This window comes from Bubalus bubalis, chromosome 13, assembly GCF_019923935.1.
Source record: "Bubalus bubalis isolate 160015118507 breed Murrah chromosome 13, NDDB_SH_1, whole genome shotgun sequence".
NCBI lineage: Eukaryota > Metazoa > Chordata > Mammalia > Artiodactyla > Bovidae > Bubalus > Bubalus bubalis.
The window spans coordinates 70,519,468-70,546,306 of record NC_059169.1 but is presented as its reverse complement, the minus strand read 5'-3'; the positions used below and the strand labels follow the sequence as shown (position 1 = coordinate 70,546,306).

Genomic DNA, 26,839 nt, shown 5'->3' with positions numbered 1-26,839 from the left:
CAGGGGTGCAGGTGTGATCAGTCGTGTCCAACTCTTTGCGACCCCATAGACTGCAGCCCGCCAGGCTCCTCTGTCCATGGGGATCTTCCAGGCAAGAATGCTGGAGTCGGTTGCCATTTCCTCCTCCAGAGGATCTTCCCCACCCAGAGGTCAAACCGCATCTCCTGCGTCTCCTGCATTGCAGGTGGATTCTTTACCGATGAGACCCCAGGGAAGCCCCAGTCACTTTAGAGACAAACTGAATATGTCAGATTCAATGTCCCTTGAGGGAATATCTAAGATACTAAAAAGACCTTCCTTTGAGGAAGTGCTTCTCAGTAGGACTTTAAAACAATGTTAAAAGGAGGCTGCACTGGATATTCCTGGCAGTCCAGTGGTTACCACTCCATGCTTCCAGTGCAAGGTTCAATCCCTGGTTGGGGAACTGAGATTCCACATGGCGCTGTGGTGTGGCCAAAAAGAGAAAAAAGGCAGCATCGTAGTAGAAGCTGTCAGATGATCTTTAAACACAAACTTTTTACCCTTCATGTATAACATTATACACAGTGTAAGTATTAACAGTATAACCTGTTAGATGTTTAACTGTAAAACCCTTTAGATGTTTTTTTTTTCATTCTGAATTTTTTCCTTCTAGTTTTATTGAAATATAATTGACATAAAGTCCTATAAGTTTCAGGTGTACAGCATAATGATTTGACTTACATACATCATGAAATGATTATCACAATAAGTTTATCCATCACTGCATACAGATACAAAATTAAAGAAACAGAGGAGAAAAAAATTTTTTCCTTGTGATGAGAACTCAGGATTCTCTTAATAACTTCCATATATAACATACAGCAGTGTTAATCACATTTATCATTTATATTTCTAGTACTTTCTTACCTTTCAACCGGAAGATTTGACTACAATCCAATTCCTTCTTCTCAACATCCCTGCCTCTGTTAACCACAAATCTGATCTCTTTTTCTGAGTTTGTTTGTTGATATATTTTTGAAGTATAATTGACCTGTAACACTATGTCAGTTTCTGTTACACAACATAGTGATTCTACATTTCTATACATTTCTAAAATACATAAGTCTAGTTACGATCTGTGGCCATACAAAGACACTACTTGGTTATTGACTATATTCTCAACACTGTCTCATACCCATGCAACTGGAAGTTTGTACCTCTTAATCTCCCTCATCAATTCCTTCCCCCAATCCCAACCCCACCTCCTCTCTGACAATAACTGTTTCTCCTTAATATTATTTTGTTTTTTAGATTCCACATATAAGTGAAATTGCACAGTGTTTGTCTTTCTCTGACTTATTTCACTTAGCATAGTGAACCTCTAGGTCTATCCAAGTTGTTGCAAATGGCAAGATGTCCTTTCCTTTTTATGACTGAGTAATATTCTGTTACTCCTTAACTCTAGAGGATCCAAGGTTGGTCTGAGGCTCTAGAAAATCAATGAAGAGTTCAAGACAACATATTCAATAATTATCAATGGCATAAGACCTGAAACCAATTTAAATGTATTCACAAAGACCCTGAGAGTGCATCGCAGACCATGTTTAGGATTCTTCATTAAGCTTTTACATTGGCTTCTGGTCTATTCATGTATTTTAATAACAACATTATTGTTTTAGCTCATACCTTATCTGTCTTTTTGTCTTGCTTTTCCAAAATGGCCAAGTTGTCTCTCAGAATTTTCACGATTTCTGCTGGATTTTTGTGTGATTTACTAAACAGAGGCATTTTTTCATCTATAGAAATCTCTTCATGCAATATAGAATGCTAAAAACAAGTAAACAAACAAAAATTATGATTTTAATTCTTAACATGATTAAATTGTTATACCAAAATGTCATATTTTCAACAACCAATTCAGTAATATGGAACATTAAAATCGATCAAACTAAAACAAGTTTTAAGTTTCATGCCAAATTTAAGTTAGTGTAAAATATTTCAAGAAAGATATTTTTAAAGGTTTACCTGAAAGTTTTTACTCAGAGTTTAATATTTTTCTTATAAGAGAAATTAAAGATTTATGCAAGCATAGGAAAAGGAGTATTCTTAGAGAATAAGCTGATACTTAAAACTAGATATTTTGACTAAAGAGAGTGAGGAATATGGTGATATTAATGATGATAAATAAAATAGAACATGTAAAACAAAAGTCAGACTAAGATCCACAAGCTCTGGTAAAGCAATATTTTAAAACATTCCACTCCATAGCAATAACAAAATTACAATGTAAAATTATTTAGAATCCGTTTATTTTTATTTTTTTTACTCTTCAAATATTCAGCTGGCCATATTCACTGATGAAATGAGGATTACCATGATGGCTGGGAGTGGGGAGGTGAGGAGGAGGGGAAAAGAAAAATCAGTTCTTCTTTTTGAGAACATTTATTTGCATAGAGCAGAAAAAGCCAAATATAGCTATTATCACCCTGTTTATACTAAAAATGTGCTAGGGAAAAAGATCTAAATTAAAGGCTCCAGTTAAGAGAAACATATTCATTTGCTCTACATGAATTAGCAAAAATATGTCAAACATTACAGAAATATGATGTAATTAATCAAAAGCTCCCATTAACCAGTGATCCAGAGGTAACAACTGTTATCAGCTTTTATACATATTCCTCCTTAATTTTTCTCTCTATATTTAAAAATATATTTTTAAAACCAAAATATAAGAGTACTAAAAACAGTATTTTTCGGGCTATAGTATTTTTTTAGGCTTTCCCTAATGGAAGAAAGCAAAGAGAAACTAAAGAACCTCTTGGTGAAAGAGGAGAGTGAAAATGTTGGCTTAAAACTCAACATTCAAAAAACTAAGATCATGGCATCTGGGCCTATCACCTCATGGCAAATAGATGGGGAAGCAATGGAAACAGTGACAGACATTATTTTTTTTGGGCTCCAAAATCATTGCAGATGGTGACTGCAGGCATGAAATTAAAAGATGCTTGCTCCTTGGAAGAAAAGCTATGACAAATCTAGACAGTATATTAAAAAGCAGAGATACCATGTTGCTGACAAAGGTCTGTCTAGTCAAAGCTATGGTTTTCCAGTGGTCATGTATGGATGTGACAGCTGGACCATAAAGAAGGCTGAGCACCAAAGAATTGATGCTTTTGAACTCTAGTGTGGGAGAAAACTCTTGAGAGTCCCTTGGACTGCAAGGAAATCAAACCAGTCAATCCTATAGGAAATCAGCCTTGAATATTCATTGGAAAGACAGATGCTGAAACTGAAGCTCCAATACTTTGGCCACCTGATGTGAAGAGCCAACTCACTGGAAAAGACCCTGATGCTGGGCAAGATTGAGGGAAGGAGGAGAAGGGGACAACAGAGGATGAGATGGTTGGATGGCATCACCAACTCAGAGGACATGAATTTGAGCAAACTCAGGAGATAGTGAAGGACAGGAAAGTCTGGCGTGCTTCAGTCCATGGGTCACAAAGAGTCGGACACAACTGAGCGACTGAACAACAACAACATCCATTATACAGACATATAATTACTATGAGTATTTGGTAATTTCTTATTAAATTTTATTTTACCAATACCTCTATAGAAAGACTTCTGGGTTAACTCCATTTTTCCTCATATTTTTCTTATTAACAATAATGCAATTAATCGATGAAGAATATTACACACAAATATATAACAGCAACTGATAGCAATACTCTAACCAGTTATGGATCCAGCATAACCTTGGTTACGGTTCTAAACACTACACCCCCTAGATTCCTACTTCCCAAATCTGCTTCCCTAGGATTTCTGTCAAATCTCTAAGTTACCTGAATCCTTCCAAAAATTTCCTTCAGTATTTGTTGTTTGTGGTCGAGAATTATAACGCTGGCATTCAACGGATCTGCTAAACAAACATGAAGTATTTAAATCCTAATCTAGTTCTGACTTGGTAACTGATCCACTATGATTCAAAAGTTATCATGCTTGTTTACATGTCATTTAAGTTTTTAATAAGTGTTTTTTTAAACTAACTGTGAATTCACCTTGTCATAACGTTTAACTCATATTTTTTCTATTTCACTCATGAAGATATCAGGACAAATGTTGCCAAAGGCTCTGAGAAAGCCCACATACATTTTGTTAGTACCAAGTAAGTTACCTTATTTTATTTTTTAATACATCCCCATGACTTACTTAGTTTATGACTGAAAGTTGGTACCTTTTGACCCCCTTCACCCATTTCATCCACACCCCACCCTCTGCCTCTGGCAACCACCAATCCATTCTGTGTATCTATAAGCTTGGCTTCTGTTTCTTAGTTTTTTAGATTCCACATATAAGTGAGATCATATGGTATTTGTCTTTTTCTGATTTACTTCACTTAGCATAATACCCTCAAAGTTCCATCCTTGTTGTCACAAATGGCAAGATTTCACTGTTTCATGGCTGAATAATACTGTTCTATACACACACACACCTCACACACACAGAGCATTTCTTTATCCATTCATCCATAGATGGGCACTGAGGTTGTCTCCATTATCTTGGCTATTGTAAATAATGTTGCAATAAAGATGCATAGTTCTTTATGAATTGGCATTTTCATTTTCTTCAGATAAGTACCCAGAAGTTGAATTGCTATACCATATGGTCAGTCTATTTTTAATTTTTTGAGGAACCTTTATATTGTAAGGTTGATTCATAAACAAAGATAGAGCATCATATTTTCAAATTAGATAGGCCAAATACAGTGAGCTCTTGCTTATTCATCACTGGCCCACACCCATTCTGAGTCTAATTCTTAGTATCTATCAAGGCCAAAGATAAAGGGTGTAAGGGGGAGTTCTGAAAATGGTGCCTCTTTGGGATAACGTGGTACTAGTAATTTTCCCATAAATTCTACCTCAGAGTTTCTAGAACATGCATTATATTTCAGCAACACAAGAAGCAGGAACAAGAGAAGATGCCATGTTAGGTCCAACAGACCGACACTGCCCAGACGAATGCCCCCGGGGCACTGAAAATCAACTTGCCCTCCAGGTTAGTGGTGACGGTAAGCCACGCAGCAACGCAAATGCCAGATAACTGACACAGGCCCTGCTGTACTTTTCCCATTTACAAAGTAAGTAAACAGAACAAACAACAAATAACACAGGTTGTATTTTTTTTTTTTTTAAAGCAGTACAAGAAAAGGGGATAAGTGTCCTGTGGACTCCAACTGGAAAGGCTACTTCCAGAATTCATTCTCTGTAGGAGACAGAACAGAGATAACTGGGGGTGGGGAGGTAGGAAAGGAAAGGACCTAGACAAAAAGAGAGGAGAATTGGTCAAGATAAAAGAGCAACACATAATATACACACACACATGTAGAGACACCCCCAGAGGTAGCATGGCAATCCAGATCTGTGCAGGGCAGGAGTGACCCCACGGAACATTGACTGAGGACAACTGAAAGGTACACAATTAGTCCATATTTATTCAGTCAAAAGATATTTACTGAGTTCCTGTAAGGTTCGAGGCCTTGCACTACTAAATGCAAGAGTTAATAAGCCTCAGAGAGTTCTCGATGTAGTGGGAGACAGCCACACAGAAGGGTTTGGCCAGAACACCAGAAAAGCTCAAACTAAAATGATGGATCAAGATAAGGTATTCGTGTGTGTGTGTGTGTGTGTGTGTGTGTGTAGTGTATCCTGCATTGGAAAAACCTGAATGAATGTTTTGGCCAACCCAGTATTATAGAAATATGGAGAAGATACAGTGTTATATCCTATAAAAACACGTATTATGACAATGAAAAGAGGCGGAGGAAGCCAACAAGTGCAAAAGGAACTAAAACATGGAGTAGAAGCAACAAAGATAAAACAGCTTAAGTAGAAAAGAGATCTAAATGTGAACATTGAAAGGATTTTTCTAGCTGAGACTAATAATGAGACCCCAAACTCACTGTGCGGCAGCGTGCTGCAGACCATGGGGTTGCAAAGAGTCGGACATGACTGAGCGACTGAACAACATCAACAAAACTCAGTGTGGCTTTCAGAAGAAACCAACACTTTTCTCTTAAAACTCATTCCTACAAAATGACTAACAACAAAAAGGATCAAAATTAAGTTGTCTTTGGACTTTCATAAAATTACATGTCATGAAGCCATGGAGAGAATCTAGAGTCCTGAAAGGAAAGTCTATAACCTCATAATTAAATCTCTGGCCATCATATTTATGTGCAAATAGGCTGTGTACACTTTGTAAAATTTTTACCAAAAGTTGAGATGGAGTCAAACCCACAAAAGCTCAACAAAACCAGAAATAGTTCTTGAAAGAGAGCCTTGGTGTGGGAGGGTGAGAATCTACAATTCATTCATGTGGGAAGAAAAAGAAGAAAGGACTGAACTAAATAAGTCAAAAAGGAAATTGCCTCAAAAATCTCAAAGAAAAAGAATGGAAATAACAATGAAATTAGAAATAACTGAATCAGAAAAGGAAAAGAAAATCTCTGGTACTTTGGGTGCCTGTTTTTCTCTGCTCTCCTTCCCACCCCACCTCACACACACCACCCCACCTACTCTAGCAAGAGGGTGAGAACAGGACCCAGGCAGGGCCGAGTATCTCTTCCACTGCCCTGGCTCTAGCAGTTGGCTCACAAATGGATTGAGACACCACCAAGCTAATCAAAATATGCTTCAACTTGGCTTTTCCCCCTAGGTGTTTTAATTTAGTTTAAATAAAATATTTGGGGCATCTAGAAGAAGAAATAGAGAACAATGTAACAAGTTCCTGTGTATTTACCACCCAGCTCAAAAATTAAAACAACCCAAGCTACCACTTTGGTAGCTTCAGTTCTCCGATCCCATTCACCTCTGGCTCGTACTGTATCTATTTATCATGTACCCTAGCTATACATACTTTCACACTTTTACTAATATTACAGATAATATGTGATATTGTTGTGTGTGCTTTGAAGCATTACAGAAATGGTACTACAAGTCAGTTTCTTTCCCCCACCAACATTATGTTTATGAGATTTGTGTATTGATACAAATCTCACATTTATCTTACATGCTACAGAGCATCCCACTGGCTTCCCAGGTGGCGCTAGCGGTAAAAAAAAAAAAAAACAAAACCTGTCTCCCAGTGTAGGAGATGCAAGAGATGCAGGTTTGATCCCTGGATCAGGAAGATCCCCTTGAGAAGGGCATGGCAACCCACTCTATTATTCTTGCTTGGAGAATCCCATGGACAGAGGAGCCTGGCAGTTCATAGGGTCACAAAGAGCTGGACACAACTGAAGCGACTTAGCATGCACTTATGACTATATCACAATTTGGGCTTCCCTGGTGGCTCAGTTGGTAAAGAATCTGTCTGCAGTGTGGGAGATCTGGGTTCCATCCCTTGATTGGGAAGATCCCCCAGAGAAGGGAACAGCTACCCACTCCAGTATTCTGGCCTAGAGAATTCCCTGGACTATGGGGTCGCAAAGAGTCAGACACAACTGAGCGAATTTCACTCACTCTCTGAGTTCTAATTGTTTTCAATTGTTTATTTTTTTTTAATTTTTATCTATTTACTTGGCTGCTCCAGGTCTTAGATGTGGCCTGGGGAATGTTTAGTTGCAGCATGTGGGATCTAGTTTACCAACCAGGGATTGAACCCGGGCCCCTGTCTTGGGAGCAAGGAATTTTGGCCACTGGATCACCAGGAAACTCCCTCACCTTTTAAAATAGTGACATATAGTAAAAAAATGCACTTTATATTGTGACCCAGAGCAAAGGAGTATATAAATGGTTGTATAATTGTCTCATGAAACAATACCTGAACTCTGGATAGATTCCATTCTATCTGTTCTATTCTACATCATTAAAAAAAAAAAAGAGTCCTGATCATTATCCATTAAATTAATTCACTACCTGCTAGTTGGGCTTCCCTGGTGGCTCAGACAGTAAAGAATCTGCCTGCAATGTGGGAGACCTGGGTTCGATCCCTGGGTTGGGAAGATCCCCTGGAGAAGGGAACAGCAACCTACTCCAGTATTCTGGCCTGGAGAATTCCATGAATAGAGGAGCCCGATGGACTACAGTTCATGCAGTGGCAGAGTCGGACATGACTGAGCGACTTTTACTTCACTTTACTAACTGCTAATTAGCATGCAAGATGTCACTATGGATGAAACTAGATGAAAGGTATACAGGATGTCTTGGTATCGTTTCTTATCTATAGTTATCTCAAAATAAAAAGTTAAAAGTAAAGAATCTATCACTATGGAAAACTGACAGCAATAATCCAACATAAGGATAGTTACTGTTCCTGAGGCAGAAAACTAACAAATGAAAGATGTACTTAAAGATGTACAAGGTATGTCTATTTATCTAGTCAATCCTTCAGCAAGCCACCTTTTTAACTGTATACAACCACAGAATCATTTCTGGAATGTGGCTCAATTAACATTAATTCATATTATCCGAATGAGATTTGTCATCTTGATGTTTTTCTGTATTACCTATAATGAGCATATTTCCTCTTTTCTGAAACAATAAACAGATTTGTGAGGGAAAAAATCCATCTAACTAAGCAAGGAACTGAATAGAAAAACCTATTTTGTTTTTGAACAGAAAAATCAAATATTAAATATTTAAATATCATTAAAATGTCAATTACTCCTAAAGTCCATAATTTGATACAACTCCAGTCACAAATCCAAGAAAGTTTTTAGTAAATAAATTCAGTCAAGAATATAAAAGAACAAGGATAACAAATTTTAAAATGGAAGATTTCTTACGGGGGAATGAAATTAAAAGTGTTATAAAGTGCTGTAAGTAAAACAGTAAGACAAGAAAAACAGACCAATGGAACAAAACAGGCCAGATACAGAAGTGACTGTAAGTGACTTTCAAACTTCTGGATACAAAATAATTTCTCAAATTTTACAAGTGATGAAGTAAATCTCAAAAAAAAAAAAAAAAGACTGACAAATCAGTTAATATGAATATGCTACAAATTTAATCAAAACTTTTTGAATTTTTATGGATATAATAATAATAACATTACAGGCAAAAAACAAGAGAATTATGTGACATGAATATGAAAGACAGAGGGCTAAAATCATTATAAAAGGAGATCTAAAACAAATAAGAAAATCATGAAGAAATAATGTATACATATTAGAAAGCCACAAAGGAGGATATATAGTTAAACACATAGTAAATGTTTATTTTCTATAATGGGAACATGCAAAGCTAAAAAATGAAGGACTGTTTTGCTCATGATGTAACATAGTGTCTTTGTTGGTTTGAGAAAATTCTGTCTATTGATGGTGAGATGCAACAGGCTCTCTCTTTTCTTATTGGTGGGATTGGGCAACATGGATCTAGAGCCTTTAAATATCATAACCTCTGACTCAGTAATTCTGTTTCTATCAGTTTGTCTTAAGAAAATAAACTAATAATGGTTATTTTTACAACTCTTTTTTTTTTTTCTCACATTTCAACATCTCTAAAATGTGCATGTCTCTTAATAATTGATGGAACCTTATTCTAATTGGCAGGGTATTTTTGTTCATTTGTATGTGGTACATAAAGTGTATGCCTTACAACCAATGACTTCTTAGATTTGATGGAATACAGTATATGGCTATGAAAATGTTTACAAAGAATGTGAAATAAAATGTACAGGCTGCTAAAAGCACCATCCCATAATATAGAGTCTAACAACAACTACATAAAAGCAAGCAAAACCACAAATACACAACACTTATGCAGAAAGAAATAATTTTAAAAAGTTAACAGTGATTGCCTCTGGGTAGCTGGATTATGAATATTTAATTTTCTTCTTCCTTAAAATTTTCTCTTTTTTTCTTCAAACTTTGTTTAATAGATCATGCAAATGCATTTACAATGGAAACACCTTCTCATAAATGAAAATTTTAATGACTAAATAACCGTTTTTTAAAGTTCAAACTGTGGAATATTTGATCATCATGTCTTTTCAAAGCATTAGTCAAACAAATGATTTCTGTTACTCTGGCTATGAAATTTCATTAAAGAGTTGTACTTGGCTTAGATCCTGGAGAGAAAGCCAAAAAAAATTATTCAGCTCTGCTCCCAGGCAACACAGGCCCTGTAGACTTTTAGTAGATTTTGGCAGCATTCCTTTTCCTAAGACACAGTGAAATATTTCATATTCCTAATTTACGTGTGTGCACCTCTACAGATGACCCAATGTCAGTCACTCCAATGACTCATCTAAACATGTTTATGATGTAAGTGGAGAGGACTGCATTTAAAGGGGGAAGGAGAAGCTAGAAGAAGAGGTCATTTGGGGCCTTAAATGCCCTCATGGTATCCTTTAAAGTATTTTAAAGGGGAATAAATGGCTAATGCCTGTCTAGTCAAAGCTATAGTTTTTCCAGTAGTCATGTATGGTTGTGAGAGTTGGACCATTAAAGAAAGTTGAGCGCCGAAGAATTAATGCTTTTGAACTGTGGTATTGGAGAAGACTCTTGAGAGTCCCTTGGACTGCAAGGAGATCAAACCAGTGAATCCTAAAGGAGATCAGTCCTGGGTGTTCATTGAAAGGACTGATGATGAAACTGAAGCTCCAATACTTTGGCCACCTGATGTGAGGAACTGACTCACTGGAAAAGACCCTGACACCGGGTAAGACTGAAGGCGGGAAGAGAAGAGGCCGGCAGAGGATGAGATGGTTGGATGGCATCATAGACTCAATGGACATGAGTTTCAGCAAGCTTCGGGAGTTGGTGATGGACAGGGAAGCCTGACGTGCTACAGTCCATGGGGTCGCAAAGAGTCAGACACGACTGAACTGAACTGAAATAGCTAATGAGAATTTCTAGGCCTTTATGTCTAATCTCCAACTGTACTGTTCAATAACAGTTCTAACTTCAAAGGTTTTCCACGAAATCTTAAGGGAGTGGGAAATTTATCTCTAAAGAAAAGAAAAGTCTCAGGATTTCCATGGGTAAAACCGTATCTTCTGTCCATCAACTGATGAATGAAAAACGAAGTTGTGGTACCTATATACAGTGGAATACTACTCAGACGTAAAAAGGAACGAAACTGATTCAGTTGTAGTAAGGTGGATGAACACAGGGTCTGTCATACAGGGTGAAATAAGTCAGAAAAATGAAGATCACATATCAATGCATATATATGGAATCAAGAAAAACGGTACTGATGAACCTATTTTCAGGGCAGGAATAGAGACACAGATGTAGAGAGTGGACTTGTGGACACGGCAGGGGAAGGAGAGGGTGGGGTGAACTGAGAGAGTAGCGCTGACGTATAGACAGACACCACCATGTGTAAACTAGACAGCTAGTGGGAGGCTGCTGCACAGCACAGGGGTTCAGCCCGGCGCTCCGTGACGACCTGCAGGGGTGGGGTGGGGCTGTGTGGGAGGGACGTGCAAGAGGGAGGGGATAGATAGATATATAAAAGTATATAGCTGATTCAATTTGTTGTACAGCAGAACCCAACATAGCACTGTAAAACAATTATCCTCCAGTTAAAAGTAATTTTTTTTAAAAAATGAGCCTTTTTTTCCTTCATATAGGTTTCTTTTATAATCAGTGATAAGTTAAAAGGGGAACATTTCCAAAAGTCTTCCATAGAGCTTGCTAATTTAAACTTAAGTCACAGTAACCTTCTCTCAACTAAAAAAAAAAATTAAACAACCACATTAAAGAAAATTTCAGGAAAGTTCAGAAATTCCCATTCTTTTATCTTTTATTCCATATACAACTCACAGATTGAAATAATGCAATGAAAAAGTACATGTATGGGGGAAAATAATTGGGCCAATAAGTTTCATTTTTAAAAATCAATGGGATGGGGACTTTCCTGGGAGTTGAGTGGTTTAGAATATGCCTTCAAAGGCAGGGGACATGGGTTTGGTCCTTGGTCAGGAAACTAAGATCTCACATGTCTCGGGGCAACTAAACCTGACCAAATTGAAAGATCCCGCTTGCCACAGAGAAGATCCCATGCATAACAAGTAAGACCTGGATGCAGCCAAAAATAAATAAACAAATATTTTTTAAAAAAATCAGTGGAATGGAGATTGCAGGAGTATATATATTTCTCAACATTCAGTGAAACATTGTCTTAAAATGGGTACATTTGAATAAATGTAAATTTTAAACTAAAAAAGTTCACATAAGAGTTCTACTGTATTTGTTATACCCCAAATAGGCCTCTCCCTACTGCAAAATCATAACTTAGAATTGCCTTCCCAGATATAATAAATTACAAAGCACACCATTATTGTTATTATGCCATTATTTGCTGAGTTGAAGTAAGAGTGATATATAATACTTATGTAATAAGTAATATGTCTGAAGTTGACACCTTACTTCAGAATGTGCCATGTATTCAAGACACCAAGCTTGTAAATTACCCCCCTCATCACCATCCCTACTTATTCAGGGTTGTCACTAAGTGACACCATGGTCTTTTCTTCTTCTTTTAACAGTTAGGCCTATTCTGTACTACTATTGCTTTGTCTGCTTCTTAAAATTCAATTCTTGACGGGCCATCTCTTTCTCATAAAGAAAACTGTGTGCCCCTAAACCCCTTTCCTTTTTGGGGTACGTTGGAAAAACTGCTCAGTTCCATTTTTGTGAACCAAAGAAAGAGTTCAGTCCCCATGTGGTAAATACTTATTAGCTACCTACTTATGTGCCAGATACTGGGCTAGATCTTAGAAATGGCTGATAAGTATAAAAGCAATGGCTAGAAATATTTCTGTAACAAGGAAAAGAAAAATCACGGATTTTAATGAAAGATTAGGTCTCAAAAACAGTGCAGTTAATTTTAGAAGCTCTTAAAAGTACATAGAAATGCTATTTATAAACATATTGCTTTTCTTCAAGTATTAATATTTAGGAAAAACAAAAATGTCTTATTCAACCCTGAATTGTTTTTAGATTTAGTTTCATCATTTTTTGCTGTTGTTGTTCAGTTGCTAAGTCATGTCCAAATATTTGCAATAACTGATTTTCTAATATTTTTCAGGGTGGCAATGGTTTTTCTATAGTGTGAATAAAATATAATCCTATACTATAATAAAATCAAGCAATCTGTTAAATCATTTCCCAGGGAAGATGGTTCCTAAATTCCCAACAACCCACTCACAAATAAATTTCTAAGGTACAAAACACTTGGAATCTGAGGATGACTTATTCTCTATTTCTATATATTTACAATCCTATAGGCTTAAGAAATGATGCCACTACTAAGATAATATCAATGAAATACTAGTTTAAAATAAAAGCTTATTCTGAAGATTGTAAAGCTATGTGCAATTCTATCAGTCTAAGCACTGAGTGTGGGGAATTCTGTAAAGAAGTAAAACTTGGTTTGTGATATAAATATAATTGCTTTGAATTTACTTTTGACTTCAAGAACAAGATACTAGTTCGGAAAAGGTTTCCACAGACCAGCTAAGTTTTTTCTTATACACAGGTCAACAGGTTTAAACACACACACACACACACAAACCCATGAAACAAAACCTGTTCTACAGGCTTCTGAACACATACAGGAACTATTAGAGAAAGTACAGCCAGTTTACATTATACCTCGAGTACAAACCCTTTTAATTGTTGACTGACATTCTGCTTAAGTTTTCACTTCTGCTAAGTTGTTCTGCCTTAAAGGACTCACTTGAATCAGTAACTAAGGACATCTTTTTTGAGGCTGGCAGAGTAGATTAGAAACTTTGCTTAGATGCATCTTTAATCGATGACTCACTTTAGCAGCTAACAATATATACTTCCTTCTTCCCACAGAAGAACGATTACATGCCTTCCATGGATGCCTTTAAAAAGACGTGTAAAATTAGTATACAATCTCCTCTGTTAAGATTGTAAAATGAAGTTTATTGGAATGTGAATACATATTTCAAGAGTTTCCTCTTTTTTTCTCTGCTCTACTGCTTACATACATAAATGCAACTGATTACAACAGTTCTTTACCAGAATAACAATATTATATGAGAGTTTGGTACCATCTATGAGAACAAAATAACTGTTCTTATTCCTTATTCCTTAATTTGAAATGTGCATTCATTTTGTATCAAATGGTAAGTGTGAGATGTAAATTATCTAATTTTTGTTTTCACTATAGAACTTTGAGTCTAACTGAAGCATTCAACATTCAAATTTCATATCCCTTTAATTAATGGCATCATTAACATTCCTAATTGAATTATGAGGGAATACTGCAATTTATAATAATTGACACTATCAAACATCACAATGATCATATTAAATTTACTGACAATAAACAGATAGAGGTAACTGGAATTTTCATTCAGTTGAAAGAGAAACATGAAAAATGGTATCCTGCCACTGTTTTATTTTTGGAAACACTGTAAATAAAAACCCATTTCCAAAATAAGATATTCCATGGACACAGAATAGTTGGTAATGATTCAAGTGCCTTAGGCAACAGAGAAGTATTGTTTTGTAGTTGTTGTTTTTTTAAACCTCTCCTAGTAACAGCAGTTCATCATGCACAAAGAAACGAGGTAACAGCTTGGTTTATAAAACAAATTTATAAGCAGTAACTGTAAAACCTCAACTAAACGAAAGTTTATCATATTAATTCCATTTCTGTGAACCAGGATAAGTAACCTGGTTGATAACTCACCCAATGTTATAGAAAAGTCCAGGCTTGTCTAAGCAGCGAAAAGTAGACCCATGGTGAGGTGCTGAAGACAGCTCTCTCTGGGGCTCAAAGCACTTTAGATGAAGCAGCCTTTATCTTCCATTTAACAGAGGGTGCCTCCTATTACCAAAGCATGGCAGAGAAAAGACTTTCCACGATCTGTCTTGACTTTCTGTCTCTCTCTTTGAAGAGTAACAGTTACCACCGGAAAACGTTAGCAGAAAATGCTCACTGAACACTCACACCGGGCAGCTGTAAATTTCCACTCTCTTTACTTGCTCTCAGATTCCCAGCCTTGCTTGTCTCTTAATCTGTCACAGGCAGTTCTGTTTCTGGTCAAACCAGCTTGCTTGTGCTTTCTCCTCTCCTCTAATGCACGCTTTTAGACACATACCACACAGTCACAGCTCCATCTTTTTCTCCCTCTCTCCCAATCATGCAATGTCACAAGAATGTGCGTAAAGCAATTAAGTTGAGGCAAATTTAATTCTTGGCCAAGAAAAAAAAAAAAGTCTAGGGATAAACAAAATTTTTTTCTCATCACATTTTTTCCCCTCTAAGTCCTATACTTGCATGGGGTTTTGTCAACAGATTAAATTGCCCTGACCATCTTGTTTCAAAATGTAAATAACAAAGGCATGTTGATAGTAATAACAGATTTATCTGCCAATATGCTAGTTCCTCTGGGCAGATGCTATTTTCAGTCATAATAAGAAAGTGTAGGAAGTAAATACACCAATATTAGCAATTTAATCTTGATATTTAAAAAGCAAGGGAGATGGGGGTCAGTGATGCAATGAATAATGCATCTAACTATAGTTCAGAAGATTCTTAAAAAAGCAAGGGAGGTGTTAGAATGAGTATTCATAATTTCAATGTAATTTTGTGAAAAATTTTTTTAAAATATGGCATATTTTGAAATTTAGCATCAATATGAGTTATACAAAGGAAATTACATAGAACATAGAGAAACAACACCAAACACAAAATGGTTTATACCGTTTATGCGCAAACCAAACGCTCCCGCTCCCCATCCCTCCCCACTTCATCACAAACAAGCATTATCGGTCAGGATATGTAACACCCCTTCAGTGAGAATTTTAAAAGCTAAAGGTACAAAAAACATTTTTTCATTATTATACATGTATAATTATAGAGCAAACTATCTTTTTTTTTGGCTATGCTGTGTGGCATGTGGGATCCTAGTTCCTTGACCATGGATCACACCCTTGAGTGGAAGCATGGAATCTTAAATACTGGACCACCAGGAAAGTCCTGATCATCAATTTTGAGAGAAGGAGGCTCATAATATTCACTTTCAATGGTGGCAAATGAGAGACTGGGTTTTTTTGGTAGGGGAATTCCTTCTTTTCTTTTGACTATCGCTATTAGGTTCACAAATTTTCATATATTCAATATGCTTCAGTCAATTATTATTCAGGCACTATTCTTTTGGCTGCTGTCCGTGTAGCCTGTGTTTTTGCCCCCACCAAAAGCATGGTCTGAAGCAAAAAGCTCATGCAATATTATTTTAATAAGAAATCCAATCACAGTGAGCAGGAGTGAGGGAATAGGAAATAAAGCAAAGGAGGACAGCCAATGTGACAATGCCTCACCAAGCTGGCCACCTGTTAAATCCATCAGACTGAGCCTCTTAGAAGCCATATAAAGTGCATTTCAGGATCACCCCTAGGGCTTGGGGGTGGGAGGGTGGAAAAGGAAGGGGAAGAATTTACCTATGGCTCTCATCTTTTCTTGATCAAAGGCTTTCCCCAAAGGGCATTAAATCCCCTACCCTTGAGTTTAACTCCTCTGTTCTTCTGGGTTGCACAAGTGTGGGTCTGGACCTTGAGGAGACCTCATAGCAGTGGCCACAGGGAAGCCTTGGGGCAGGTAGCAGAGGGCTTGCAGAAGGACGAGAGATGAAGCTGTGAGATTGTACCTGCATGAGGGTTTGCACAGAGCTGAAATGAGACAAGCAAGTCCCAGAGGATCTGCAATGGTATATGTTGTTGTTTAGTTGCTCAGTTGTGTCAGACTCTTTTGTGACCCCATGGACTGTAGCCTGCCAGGCTCTTCTGTCTGGGGGATTTCCCAGGCAAGAATACTGAAGTGGGTTGACATTTCCTTCTCTGGGGGATCTTCCCAATCCAGGGACCATGTTTCCTGCCTTGGCAGGCAGTTTTTTTTTTTACCACTGAGCCACCTGGGAAGCCCTGTAACAACATATAAGACAAATCTAAAACAATTGTTCAGGGACTTCTTTAGAAGTCCAGTGATTAAGACTCCTCACTTCCACTGCAGGGGGCACAGTTTCGATTCCTGGTCAGGGAACTAAAAACCTGTATGTCACTCCGTGTGGCCAAAAATTTAAACACACACACACACACACAAAACAATTGCTCAAATTTCTCATATGAGTTCATTATCTTTTACTCAAAATCCTGTGACTCAAATTCTACCCAGGTAGAACTCTGTGAAATCACATATTACTCCACTTCGGTGATTATGATCATTTCATTTACCTGCAACTTTGCTTATTTACAATATTATGAGGAGGGTGGCTTAAAATCTGGCAATTGGAAGTGATATCTGGAAGGTCTTAAATAAGACTTTCTCTTTTTTTCTACTTTATTTGTATCATTGGGTCAGCCAACAAGTTTTACTGCAAGAAGGCAGACATTTTACAGCCTCCTTTCACTTTATCTTGCATGCATTTTTCTAAAAGACCTCTTATTACTTAACTAAATTCCTATTTATTAGTTCTGTACATCACTCCACTTCCCATGGTCCACATCTTTCTGTATTTAACTCTCTATGGAAAGGGGTCAGCCTCTATTTTCCTCACAATCTTCCCTCCTGATCAATAACACTGTAGTTACCTAAACAGATAAGAAAGTTTATTTTGTGTTTGCTTTAATTATACTTCTAAGGTTGGTGATGGTAAAATAAAACAAGAACTCTAGTACTTTAACACAGAGTGTAAACTAATATAACTTTTCCCTGTAGGGATATTAACAATAAGTTGCAAAAGGCTTAAACTATTCATATTCCTTTTCATTTAGTAATTCAATGTCTACAAATTCATTCTAAGAATAACAAATATGCAAGGAAGCATATACAGAGATATTTATTACACCGTGCGTGCTCAGTTGCTTCAGTCATGTCCAACTCTTTGTGACCCCATGGACACACAGCCCGCCAGACTCCTCTGTAAACTGGATTTCTCAGGCAAGATACTGGCCTGGGGCGCCATGCCCTCCTCCAGGGGATCTTCCTGACCCAGGGCTCAAACCCGCACCTCCTGCATTGCAGGTGGATTCTTTACCACTGAGCCACCTCTACTACGGACAGCAAACACCCCTCCCCAGAAAGTCCAAAACTACGTGATTGACTATATTTAATCATTGGATTCCATGTAGCATGGGCATTGATCAATTGAAGCAAATGTACAAACAATTAGCATAGTCCCAGGCCATTCAGCATACCTGCTGAATACTGAGTGGAGTTCATTCATCCATACAGAATATCATCGTCAAACTGCTTAAGAATATTTAAAGAAATGGGGATATATTTATTGCATAATATCAAGTTAAAAAATCCAAGATCCTAAGCTTAATAAAGAATATGAGCTCCCAATTTTTGTTCTAATTTTTCCACAAACATTTCTTTTTATATGGATATGGAAATAATACCAAGTGTTAACGTTAGTTGGAACACTGGTAATTTTAAAAAATATATTAAAAAATTTCTTTTAATATTTCTTTTTATTTACTTATTTGCATATTAACTTGGCTGTGCCAGGTCTTAGTTGCCACATGTGTGATCTTTAGTTGTGGCATGTGGGAATTTTGTTTTTTCAGTTGCAGCAGGTGGAATCTAGTTCCCTGACCAGGAATGGAACTTGGGCCCCCTGTGTTTGGAGTATGGAGTCTTAATCACTGGACCACCAGGGAAGTCCTGGAACACTGGTGATTACATTCATATATTCCAGTGTTTTCCAAATATTCTATAATTAACATGTACAATCAGTTTCACTACAAAAGAAGGTAAGTGTTCCTAAAAATCACCACATTACACAGCTCTGTATCATGTAGTAAGAACCACAGAAATTGTGGGGGAAACTGGGTTGGAGCTCAATACTCAATAATGTAATAAGAAACATACTTATTTCTCTTAAAGTAGAAACATAATAAAAATAACACATTTTTTTACAGCAAGTGGTTTAAGAAATACATAAAATAAATATGGCATAAACAAATACATAAAATAAAGACCACAATAAATATGGCATTTTTCCTTGAAAAAGACCTGATATTTGCTTGTGGAGGTGGATGTTAGAAGACTTATAGCTTGTGAATTATGTCAAAAGTGGAAATAGGATTTATCTTGTTGATAGCCATACCACCCTGAATGCACCTGATCTCATCTCATCTTGGAAGCTAAGCAGGGTTGGGCCTGGTTAGTACTTGGATGGGAGGATTGTCTGTTATCAGCTGAAAAGTTGTAACACCAAAGGTGGATGAATGTGACTCACATAATATGAGGTATACAGAGATGGCTGGTATGTGTTTGAGATGTGTGCATGTCTGTGTTTTGTGTATTTCTCCATGGCTTGGTTCAGCTGGGTGGCTTTCTGCATTCATGAAACTGTACAAAAGCAAATGAGAAATCTGCATTATGTTCAAATGTTTCCTAATACATCAATCATATTGGAACAAATCTGTGTTTTCAAAACGTGTTAAAGCAGAAATGACTGTTACTTTCACCACCATAAAATATATATATATATATATTTGAATATGCTAACAAGTATTGTGAACTTACTGCTATTATTTTGCTAATTTGGAGAACTAAAGATTTTTTTAAGTGGTATTTACTTCTCTGTTTCCCCCCCTCACTTCTCATTTATGCTTTTGTTTCTCTATTTTTCTCTCTTCTTAAAGACTACAGTGTAGATACAAAATATTAATACCACAGCTACACATTCACGTAGCCTAGGAATAACATTTGACTTATTCTTCAATGGTCTTAAGCCAAAAAGAAAGCCCCAAAGCAAAGAATCTATTTACTACCTTAGGAGTTTGTCATGCTATCCACGTACCACAGATACTTTTCATAATTCCCTGGAACTTGCTTAAAGATATTCAAATTGTTTTCATAAAAGCAGAATATAGAAGAAATGCTAGATGATAAATGCTTTAGAGGTATCCAAGCTGCAGTGAAATGGGGTTAATTGATAGAATGAAAACACATTTCCAATTATCCATTAATTGCTAATCCTTGGCTCAATTTGGAAAGCTTTAAAAGATCTTCAGCAAGATAACAAAGCTTCAATAGTCTGTTTTTGTTGTCATGCTAATTCTGCTTCCATCTCTTCCTGCTTTTTTTAGGAAGGAGGAAGCTTGGATTGCAGAATTTAGGTGACAGTCCTGCCCACTGGCTGTATTTCCTAAATGCTGGAGCAGTCGTTCAAAGTGGAGAACATCAGACCTTTTCTCAATTTGGAGCACTACTCTGGCCCCCTGCTGGTACAGCGCTGCAGTGGCAGCTAAAATACTCAGGTCTCAGCAGTGAGCTCTACCATACCAGTCTAAGGAAGGCCCACCTTGTTTCCCTAATGCCAGGATAAAATATATCTCTATGTACATCTATTCACTAATAAATGAATATAGCTATATAGCCTCTGAAGGGCTTTATGTGATAAACTACTGTGAACATTCTTCTTATATCAAGTGGCTAGTTTCATAGGTCACAGAATCTTTGGAATTAGGCTGACCCGGACTTGAATGAAAACAGATTGTATATAAGCAATATTATCTTTAAGTTGGATACAACCATATACACTCCAGCACTAGTTATGAGGATCAAGTGAAATATAATATACATACATGTCTGGCATCTAGTTAACTGTTAAATGTTAGACACTGATCCACTCACAAAACTAAAAAAAACACAAAACTCTTATATTCTAAAAGTACATCATCCAACTTGAAGTTTCTCTGTGACTACTCTCAGATGAGGCAGATCCTTTGGAGGGGGTCACAGGTAGTTTGTAGTCAACCTCATTCATGAAACACTTAGTAGATGCAAAGTGCTACAGTAAGAGCCCCTGAGATACACATAACCCACACACCAAGTCATTAACTCTGTGTTTAAGGACTTTTAAATTTGTCTTGAGACTTCCCTGGTAGTCCAGTGGTTAAGACTCTGTGCTTCCACTGCAGGAAGGGTGGGTTTGATCCTGGGTTGAGGTTCTAAGATCCTGTATGACACTTTTGTTATTCAGTCACTCAGGTGGGTCCAACTCTTTGTGACCTGATGAACTGCAGCACCCTAAGGCTTCCCTGTGTTTCACTATCTCCTGCAGTTTTCTCAAACTCATGTCCATTGAGTTTGCCATAGCATAGTCCAAAAAAGAAAAAAAAGTCTTATACACCAACCAGGCCAAAATAACTCAATTAAAATAATTCTGAAATAGATTGCCAGTCCAGGTTTGATGCATGAGACAGGGTGCTCAGGGCTGGTGCACTGGAATGACCCTAAGGGATGGGATGGGGAGGGAGGTGGGAGGGGGGTTCCAGATGGGGAACACATGTACACCCATGGCTGATTCATGTCAATGTATGGTAAAAACAACTATAAAATTGAACAGTAATTAGCCTCCAATTAAAATTAAAAAAAGAATTCTGGATGCAGGTTTTTTGGGTTTTTTTTTTTTGCCACACCACATGGCCTGTGGGATCTTAGTTCCCCCATCAGGAACTGAACCTGCCCTTGGCATTAAAAGCATGGATTCCTAATCACTGGACCGCCAAGAAATTCCCTGGATGCAGCATTTTAAAAAAGCACAGGACAGGAGTACAGAAACTCTGGCGTCTAGTATAATTTACTCTAACCAAAAGATAGAGCTGAGGTGGGGGAAAGGGAAATGGGATATTAGCCAATTGATCTAAGTAAAATAGTACAAGAAATCTCAAAGGTTCTAGAACTATCACAGGGGTTCCAGAATATTTATGAATTTGAGAGTAATTGCAAATTATCAAGGAGACTGTCTATAACAATGCTTTATTTTACACTTGATTAATCCACATCTTTCATTTCAACAAACAAATCTGGGGTACTTTCTATGTGACACAAAGCAGAGTTTTTTTAATATTTATTTATTTATTTGGCTGCACCAGGCCTTAGTTGCCACACGTGGGATCTTTCCTCTTTGTTTCCACATGTGGGATGTAGTTCCTGAACCAGGGATTGAACCTGGGCCCCCAGCACTGGGAGCGGGGAGCCTTAGCCACTGGACCACCAGGGAAGTCCCCAAAGTAGTTTCCATAATGAATTCAATCAGTACTGTCGGTACTTTCAGGGTTGCTACTAGCTTACTTTGGTAAGAGTCAGAAAAAGGGACAGGTGCAATCAGGCAGGTGCACAGATTAACCAGACTATAGCACCATCATGCAAAGAACAAGTATTCTTTTCTTCAGGCAGATGCACCCCTGCATCAGCCTGGCACGTAGTTTGATTGGAGGGAAGGGGGAATGTGAGCTGGATTCCAGGCCCTACTCACTTCCCTAGCCAGGAGTTTTGAGCAGTGGACAAACCATACAACTAATATGCAATGGCCCTGAACACAATGGCAAGGCCCTGTTACAACTTTCTTATCATGTCCATATGTAGGATTCATTCATCCAACCATCTGAGGAAAAGATGCTCTTTGGGGATACCGAGTGAAATAAGGAATTCACATTCTCTTAGGGGGTATAATACATGTACCAAAAATCACTACAGTGTAAGGCAAAAAGTTATGAATCACAAATGAAAAGACTAATGAAATGCCAAAACATTCAGGAGAGCCAAACCATACTTGTATCTTGAGGAATCACAGAAGGGTTCAGAGAAAAGGTGCACTGACCCCAGTTCTGAACAATGGGAACCATTTGGTCACATGGAGATAGGAACAGAGGATTTAGGAAGTGCAAGATGTAAATAACAAACAATAATTTAGTTTATCAGAAGCAAATGCTATGTGAATGACAGTAAAAAGAAAAACAGATTGGGACCAGATTATGAAGAGTTTGTAATACTAGGCTAATGAGTTTAACTGTTAATTTGTGGGCAAAGGAGAGCCGTGAGGTAATCAAACTCTTTCATGAATATGAATTTAGAAGAGTAAAAAAGAATCAACAAGGTAGAGAAATAGGTGGAGATGAAATGAAAGGCAATTGCAGTAGTCTAGGATGACAACGTGGAGAAGGCAATGGCACCCCACTCCAGTACTCTTGCCTGGAGAATCCCATGGGTGGAGGAGCCTGGTAGGCTGCAGCCCATGGGGTCGCGAAGAGTCAGACACGACTGAGCAACTTCACTTTCACTTTTCACTTTCATGCATTGGAGAAGGAAATGGCAACCCACTCCAGTGTTCTTGCCTGGAGAATCCCAGGGACAGGGGAGCCTGGTGGGCTGCCATCTATGGGGTCGCACAGAGTCAGACACGAGTGAAGCGACTTAGCCACAGCAGCAGCAGGATGACAATGTGGAGAAGGCAATGGCACCCCACTCCAGTACTCTTGCCTGGAGAATCCCATGGGCGGAGGAGCCTGGTAGGCTGCAGCCCATGGGGTCGCACAGAGTCAGCCACGAATGAAGCGACTTAGCAGCAGCAGCAGCAGCAGCAGGATGACAATGAAACTAACTACACAGTGGGAAGGAGAGGACTACGTGAGTATCAGAGACAATAGATTTGGCACCTGAATAAATGTAGGTGGTAATGGAGAGAACAAACAAGATGATGAGTTTCCATGCCTATGTGAGAGCAGATGGGTAATATCTTCAAAGTAAATACGGGCCAAAGAAGAAAAAACAAATCTTTACACAATAACAACTTGCTTTTATGTAACAAGTTTGAGATGCCAGCAAGACTTCTGGATATAGATGTTTACAGAGGCAGTTGAACACACAGAACTAGGAGAGAAAATAGAGCCAGAGATATACATCGGGGATCACCCATGCTGCCTATGCAATGTGTGCTCATCAACTGCTCACTCTTGGCCAATTCTTTGTGACACCATGGACTGCTAGCAGCTAGGGTCCTCTGTTCATGGAATTTTCCAGCAAAGAATACTGGAATGGGTTGCCATTTCCTACTCCAAGGGATCTTTCTGACCCAGGGATCGAACCCTCATTTCCTATGTCTCCTTCATTGGCAGGCGGATTCTTTACCACTGTGCCACCTGGGAAGTCAATGCAATATGAGAGACCAACAAGAAAGACAAGAACAAACCTTTAAAGAACACCTAAAATAAATAAATAAATAAATAAAGAACACCTACAGGTGGTGGTAGAAAAAAACAGTGACTAAAGAAATCATAGTCAGAGAAGGAAAGGAGAACCAGAAGAGTATACCATCACTATGACCAAAAATCAGAGCATCAAGAATATGAAGTGTGCAATAACAGTACTGAACACTGTAGAGCAGTGAAGAGCACCCTGCATACCCCTGTAATCTAATTGCCAAGGCTCGCTTTCAATTCTTACAAACCAAAAGTATTAGGGGAAATAGTGATATCCAAAGAAGTAGGACAAGGAAGGGGACCTTTAAGTATTCATATTCCCCTAAAATCCTAAAATATAGGCTGATCAGTTCAGTTCAGTTCAGTCGCTCAGTCGTGTCCAACTCTTTGCGATCCTATGGACTGCAGCATGCCAGGCCTCCCTGTCCATCACCAACTCCCAGAGCTTGCTCAAACTCATGTTCATTGAGTCAGTGATGCCATCCTGCCATCTCATCCTCTGTCGTCCCCTTCTCCTCCTGCCTTCAATCTTTCTGAGCATCAGGGTCTTTTCAAATGAGTCAGTACTTCCTATCAGATAGCCAAAGTATTGGAGTTTCAGCTTTAGCATCAGTCCTTCCAATGAATATTCAGGACTGATTTCCTTTATGATTGACTGGTTGGATCTCCTTGTAGTCCTAGGGGCTCTCAAGAGTCTTCTCCAACACCACAGTTCAAAAGCATCAATTCTTTAGCGCTCAGCTTTCTTCACAGTCCAACTCTCACATCCATACATGACTACTGGAAAAACCATAGCCTTGACTAGACAGACCTTTGTTGGCAAAGTAATGTCTCTGCTTTTGAATATGCTGTCTAGGTTGATCATAACTTTCCTTCCAAGGAGTAAGCATCTTTTAATTTCATGGCTTCAGTCACCATCTGCAGTGATTTTGGAGCCCCCAAAAAATAAAGTCTGACACTGTTTCCACTGTTTCCCCATCTAGTTCCCATGAAGTGATGGGACCGGATGCCATGATTTTCATTTTCTGAATGTTGAGTTTTAAGCCAACTTTTTCACTCTCCTCTTTCAATTTCATCAAGAGGCTCTTTAGCTCTTCTTTGCTTTCTGCCATAAGGGTGGTGTCATCTGTGTATCTGAAGTTATTGATATCTCTCCCAGCAATCTTGGTATCTCTAATTTTCTTGAAGAGATCTCTAGAGTTCCCAAGTCTATTGTTTTCCTCTATTTCTTTGCCATGATCACTGAGGAAGGCTTTCTTATCTCTCCTTGCTGTTCTTTGGAACTCTGCATTCAAATGGGTATATCTTTCCTTTTCTATTTTGCCTTTAGCTTCTCTTCTTTTCTCAGCTATTTGTAAGGCCTCCTCGGACAATCATTTTGCCTTTTTGTGTTTTTCTTGATAGAGAGGTCAAAGCCAGGTTGTGATCACCAGATCATATGGCACCATGCGTGCTAAGTCGCTTCAGTCGTGTCCGACTCTTGGCGAGTCCATGGACTGTAGCCCGCCAGGCTCCTCAGTCCGTGGGATTCTCCAGGCAAGAATACTGGAGTGGGTTGCCATGTCTTCCTCCAGGGGATCCTCCCCACCTAGGGCTTGAACCTGCATCTCCTTGGTCTCCTGCACTGGCAGGCAGGTCCTTTACCACTAGTGTCACCTGGGAAGCCCATATGGGCACTATAGCAAAGCGTAAAGCAGGACGAGGACTCCTAGCCAGCCCTTCTGGGAAACTGGTAATAGTGGTTCAGATCTAGGTAGCATGGCTCAGCTGCCTCACCCAGCAAAGTCAGAGTCTTCACAGTTCCTGACACACAACAAGAAGTCCAGGGCAAAAGTAGGACTGGAAGAGGTTAAGGATGAGCTGATGAAGGCACTAGCATATAACACTGTTTCCAAGCATTTGATAAGGAACAGAAGGAGAGCTTGAAGGGATTTTTGTTGCTTTTTTGTTGTTAACTTTGAACTCTCAGTAGACTGAGTGGGTGGAACAGATAGGAGGAAGATGCAAGATAAGAAGAGGACAATTAATGAGGCAAGAGTCTTAAGCCCACAACAGAAGATGGAATCAAGACCGTAAGTGGAAAGTTTAACCCCCACAAAGAATTATATATATCTTTCTAAAATGAAAAAGGAAGAGAAAGTGAGTAAAGAAACTGTCCAGGTAAAGAGGAATGAAGTTACAAAGCACATGACTGCTTCCATTTTCTCAGAAGGACTCAAAATCATCTCAGGAGAGTAAGAGTGAAGTCACAGAATGTGCACTGGAGCAGAGTGAAAAGTGAGGTTACAAAAACACATAAATGCAGTAAGAAGAAAAGCTAAAGGCTGTAATTCATGTACATACAATTCTACGTGCAATGGTTACAACTTCACTTAAAACTACACCACAAAAACTAACTAGGTAAGAAACATGCTATGGTATTCTTCCAGCTTCCAATTTAAGGACTAAGAGAGAATGACATAAGAAAGAAGTCATGGAACCCTCAGGTATAATGTACAATAGCATCATAACCAACAAAGATGGGCTGAGTGCTATAAAACTAGGGTCAGATGGTGATGAGTCTCGTATTTCTCTGCCCTTCTGTGCTGGAGCCATTTTCTACTTTTTCCACAGTTGATACTTCAATGAAAAGTTCTTTCTTGAGTCAGTTACGAACACAACATAGCTTTTAAACAACTCTCAGCCCATGTTTGCTCTTTTTATAAAGTATGTCATCTTCTAATTTTCCAAGTTTTTACAAACTTTCACTTTGCTACAAATTATTGAAATCAGAGCTACATGAAAAATTCTATGTTGAAAAATCATATAGTTTCTATTATAAATCTTTAAAAGTACAATTTGTAAGCTGGTGCTCTAGAGCCAAGGAGAAAACAGGATTTAAAAAGAACACAGAAA

The 26,839-nt window shown here is 38.2% G+C and overlaps 1 protein-coding gene across 8 annotated transcripts in view; it reads right to left on the bottom strand.

Annotated features, from left to right (window-relative positions):
* The window catches only part of CAB39L (calcium binding protein 39 like), an 85,722-nt gene that overhangs the window by 43,068 nt on the left and 15,815 nt on the right, over positions 1-26,839 (bottom strand). For 5 of the 8 annotated variants that reach the window (XM_006063583.4, XM_044926970.2, XM_006063587.4 and 2 more), the window contains one exon: positions 1,648-1,788. In XM_006063583.4, the coding sequence (XP_006063645.1) occupies positions 1,648-1,788 (141 nt within the window). Of the gene's footprint in view, positions 1-1,647; positions 1,789-3,803; positions 3,826-14,636; positions 15,212-26,839 lie in introns of those variants that run through there. The other 3 variants (XM_006063586.4, XM_025263236.3, XM_044926969.2) reach the window with 3 other exon arrangements.